Genomic DNA, 5,000 nt, shown 5'->3' with positions numbered 1-5,000 from the left:
TTCACACTTATTCAACTACAATACAACAACAAAAAGAATAAAAAAGAAATAAAAACAGAGCTATCTATACATTGAATTAAACAAAACAAAGAAGAAAGTGTGCAGCAGCCAAAGGAGCCAAGCTTTCGAGTTGGCTGATACCACAGATCGGTTACAAGTGGGTGGAGGTTATGTAGTGCTTATAGAAACTAGTTATAAAGCCCTGGCTAAATTAATCACACGTCTAACTGTCAAGTAGAGAGAGTTTTTTCTTTTTTAACACTGTCAAAGGGGAGACACTTAATTTTCATAGGTATTGCTTCCCAGGTCTGTGATGCCACTACGCTAAACGTACCTTGCTAGGCCATAATTAGTTCTAGAAAATGGCCTGTACAGGTTTTGATTAGTGGCATACCTGGTCTTATGGACAGCCCAAGCTGGTTGAACTAAATCATAGAGAGCAGGAGGTATATCTTTTTTTCGATATTGTATTTTATGCACAAGAGCGCCAATTTTTAATTTAAAAATATTCTTTAACTTTAAAATTTTTAATAATCTAAAGTACGGTGTGGGACTTTCTCTTTTGTTTTCAAAAAAGATGCCGCAAATACAGTTATTTTGACTTATTTTGATTTTATGTAACTTAGTTTGGTATGCGGTACCCCAGCTCATTATTCCAGACGTCAAATACGGATATATGAGAGTATAATACAGTTGTTTGAGTGTACTCATAGGCATGTAATGCCTAAGCTTAAATAAAACTCCAATATTTTTTGTTCTTTTGTTGTTAATGTGCTGGAGCTGAGCATTCCACTTTAGGTGCTCATCAATAAAGACACCCAAGTATTTAATCTGGGACTTTTGTTCTATACTACAAACTGTGATTCTGATATTTGTTTTCTTCTTAGGTGAAGTAATTATTATGTAATTTGTCTTCTTAAAATTAATGGATAGCATATTAATTTTGCTGCACGAAATTTTAAGACCTCTCCAAGTTCTTCATTAACAACTGATTGCAATACACGCGCATACAAATTTTCCCTTGGTGCCTCCTTCAAGATAAAATACACCTAAATACAAAATGGCCGCTATTTAGATATTCTTTTGTTTTTATTAAAATTAGGCCTTGATGCCTCGTTCAAAGCAAAATATTCTTTTGAATTTTCAGCTCAAGAACGAGGAGTCAAGGGCTAATTTGAATAGAAACAAAAGAATACTTAAATGAAAGCCATTTTGGAATAAGGTCTATATTCTTTTGAATTTTAAGCTTAAGAACGAAGCATTTAGGGCTAATTTGAATAAAAACAAAAGAATATTTAAATAGCGGCCATTTTGGAATAAGGTGTATTGTTCGGGGTCTTTTGAAGAATAAAACATGTTTGTATCATATGCAAAAATCCTAAAAGTTAATTTCATCGAGGACCTAGGCAAATCATTAATATACAATAGAAACAGCAGTGGACCTAATGTGGAGCCTTGAGGCACGCCACGTGTGATGGTTTTCAGGCTGGATTCTGCATTACCAACTTTGACATATTGTTTACGATTAGTTATATAGTCTAAATACCATGCATGGGGAAGTCCTCGGATCCCATATTTATATAGTTTTTCTTAGAGAATATGGTGGTTAATAGTTTATCGAAGGCCTTGGAAAAGTCTAAAAAGATACCACACGTTATTTGTTGATCGTCAACTGCTGATTTTAATTTCTCCACAGTTTCTAGAATGGCATATTCAGCTCATATTCATTTCATTTCAGTTAATATTCATTTCCACTTGTTCATCTCAACTACAACTAAAGGGTTCAAAGCGTCAACTAATTTTGTGCTTTGTTAATGTTATTCTCGAGTTCGAGAGACAACCAACCTATATTTAGTGGAATATCCCTTTCGAAAGCCAAACTGGAAGTTAAAGAGTAGAAACTGCGAAACTGTTCTAAATTACAAGTTGGATGCTTGTAAATACAGCCTATTATCATCTTATTTTTATCTTCACCAACATCAATTTCTGCCCAGGAGGATTCAACTAGTGCTAAATCAAATTTGATGTCAGGCCTACAATCGGCGTCAAAATTGTTGAGACACTGTTATCCTTTAGAGTCGATTTCAAGCTCGGTGCGAAAATGGCCCCCTCCCCCGCACCCCCGGGACAATGTTGTGATTTTCCGGTTTTCTACGAGCCTTGTCGACAGCGGTACAACCTTGATTAGGGTGGGGGAGGGATGGGTATCCCGGAAACGTACTTTTTGGACAAGTTTTCTTTGCAAACGATGAATGTGTCGTTACCAGTGTGCTCTGTTGGCAACTTTCTCAACTAATTTTGTCACCGATTGTAGGTACAGCTTTAAGATCATTAGCATTTGCATTTGTTGGCGAGTCCGTGTGAAAAAAAAATTACAGCCTCTGAAATAGATTTGTCACCTAGTTTAGTTGTAGTAATTCCAAGTATATGCAGCTTGGAGTCAAGGGAGCATAATAATTCTTCCAATAGAATTAGGTTTTTAGATAAACTTCTAATATTGCAATGAAGAATTGAAAAATATTTTACATCTAAGTTGAGAAAGGGGTATTTAACATTAGATCTAATCGCACTCGTCGAATTTATTTGGAATTGGGAAAAGATCGTTATGGTCAAGATCGTGGCGCCTATCAGGTTATCGATCGCTCGAATGTTTCAACATTGTCTGGGAGGAATGGGGCGCGCGAAAAAGGCTGCGAAAGAAGAACGATGGAAGCATGTACAGTAAATTCTCTACATTTCGGCCGAATTTGACAAGTGTCTTAAAGTCTTTTGACCCGGATTGTGGGTCACTCCTTTCGTACTGTGTTGCTTGCAAACTGGAAGAGGAAATCTCGGGCTCATAAGACTTATCATGCTGTGGTTACTTCTTTGACTTTGAACTTGAACTGGGATATCAAACACAACTCATTGAAAGATAACGACAGCGGTCTAAACATATAGTCAACAGGAAAAACGAGAATGGTCCTGAGCAAGAGGCAAGAGTCCATTAACCATGAGTAAGAATCTGGTATCAGGTTTGTCCCCATCAGCGTCAGAAAAATGTCTATTTTTAAATCACGTTTTGCTGGGAAGATAAACTATGGAACAAATCGGCTAATTCAGTGGTCGTGTTTTCACGAGTGGTTTTTCAGGTCGCTTAGCGAGTGGCGACCAAAAATTTTTGAAAACATTTCCTTTCCCAATTCACATAAAGTTAAGCGAGTCGGCAAATTTCAATAGAATTCTCATTACGTTTCAGCCACCAAACCAAGGTAGCTTAATTAAGCAATTTGGCAATTAGGTTCGGCCAATGAGGAGTCGCTTGGACTTATTTAAATCAGTCTACTGTTTATTTTCTCGCAAAACTTGGTTTAAAAATAGACACTTTGCTGACGCTGAAGGGAACTAGACCAAACTTGGGTAAATTTTACGCTTGGGTTATGGACTCTTGCAAGACGTTAATACAGAACTGCCCGAATGTTAGCATTTTGCCTGAGTGACAGGTCTCTGTCATCACGATGTCACATTTTAAAAAGGGGGCACTATGTGTGACCGTTCACTGCGGCTACGGGTAAATGTGTGAACTTTAGAAGAAAAGTCGGCTAAACAAATGTCGTACAAAGTGTAGGCTACTTATCGCCTCTTGCTTATTGAAGAGTTGATGAATTTATCAACCCCATATAAGGTGGAAGAATTGTTCTGCTTCCCAAGTGCCTGAACTTTGGGGCTAGACAGATAAAGATATGTTTGTGAGAAACTTTGAATTAAACGTCGGTTTTGAAAGCACTTTAACAACCTATCTCTTGAATTTTAGGAAGGGGAGCATTGTCGCTGAGTTCCAGTTGATATTCAAAACGAAGGTTCAGCCTAAAGAAGCGTTCGATATGATGAAAGAAACGATAAATGATGGAAATCTTGGAAGTCTCCGTGTTGATCCTGCATCTCTGGAGCAAATATCCGTCGAAACTGAAGGTAATCGTATACCACACAGAATGAACATTCTCTTAATCATTTTTGAGGAGAACTCTGATATTAGGTTGTAATTTGGAAACTGGCCTGCGTAGATGGCGGTTTATTTTATCGCGGCGTCATTCAAACACGTGCGGGTAAGTGGGCTGCGGGTGGCAGGGTGACGAGTAGTTTTGAGATCCACCTGGCTAAAAACACCATTTATACGCGCGTGTTGAAATAATACCGCGATGAAAATATCCCTCCAGGTACACAAGCTATTTAGAAACGAGGTAAATATTATTTTCAACGTTATTTTTCCTTAGAGCCAGAAGATAAAGAGCTACCTTATGCAATCATCATTGGTGCGTCCTTCGCAGGACTTTTTGTCTTGGTTCTTGGCGGTATTTTCTTTTATCGTTTCCACAAGAACAAAAAAGCGGGACAACATAAAATAGGTAATTCGGATGACTTGCCGCCTGATGAAGCATTTCCTAACCCTGAAAAGTATGAGATGATGTTCACTGGAAACATCGCTAAGGAAACGGATCCCTGGGGCGAGCATAAAGCGGGAATGTCAAACAAAGGATTCCAGTGACACCACTAAACTCTTCTTACAGCAAAAGGTGGATTGATGTTAGTGTTAAGGTGATTAGTGTTAGCAGTATTTGTACTGAACACTTCTTTTAGCGACTTTTTATAGTACAGCTTCCACACTTACAATTTAGGCAGAGTGTGAACATGCCATGATGGCGGCATATGGCACAAGTTCATAGTTCTAGAAGCCGCTGCGAGTGCAATATTAACTGTGCATTCAGCACAGATGTAACTTTTTGTCATAATTAAAGCTGAAATTGGGAAAACGCGGATCATTTAAACCGAGCTTTTAACGCGAATTTTCGGGTCTCGTAGCTCACTTGTCCAGCTCTGTTTGGAGTAATGACATGAAATTGCGGCTATGGAGTTCGTAGTACTCGTAAATGAAAGCCTAGATTTATGGCCTTAGAATTTTTTTATAACGACAAAAAGAATTAGATAAGTTGCTTTAAAACAAGTGTACAAACGCAACGAAA

At 38.0% G+C, this 5,000-nt stretch overlaps 1 protein-coding gene across 1 annotated transcript in view; it reads left to right on the top strand.

Annotated features, from left to right (window-relative positions):
• Window positions 1–5,000, top strand: part of LOC138017422 (neurogenic locus notch homolog protein 1-like) — an 87,284-nt gene that overhangs the window by 82,116 nt on the left and 168 nt on the right. The window contains exons 27-28 of the mRNA XM_068864512.1: window positions 3,794–3,951; window positions 4,254–5,000. The exon at window positions 4,254–5,000 is cut by the window's right edge and continues 168 nt beyond it. Coding sequence (XP_068720613.1) covers window positions 3,794–3,951; window positions 4,254–4,525 — 430 coding nt within the window. The 3' untranslated portion in view covers window positions 4,526–5,000. The remainder of the gene's footprint in view (window positions 1–3,793; window positions 3,952–4,253) is intronic.

This window comes from Montipora capricornis, chromosome 9, assembly GCF_036669925.1.
Source record: "Montipora capricornis isolate CH-2021 chromosome 9, ASM3666992v2, whole genome shotgun sequence".
Classification (NCBI taxonomy): domain Eukaryota; kingdom Metazoa; phylum Cnidaria; class Anthozoa; order Scleractinia; family Acroporidae; genus Montipora; species Montipora capricornis.
The sequence above is the reverse complement of the archived record's forward strand: the minus strand, read 5'-3'. Positions and strand labels throughout refer to the sequence as shown.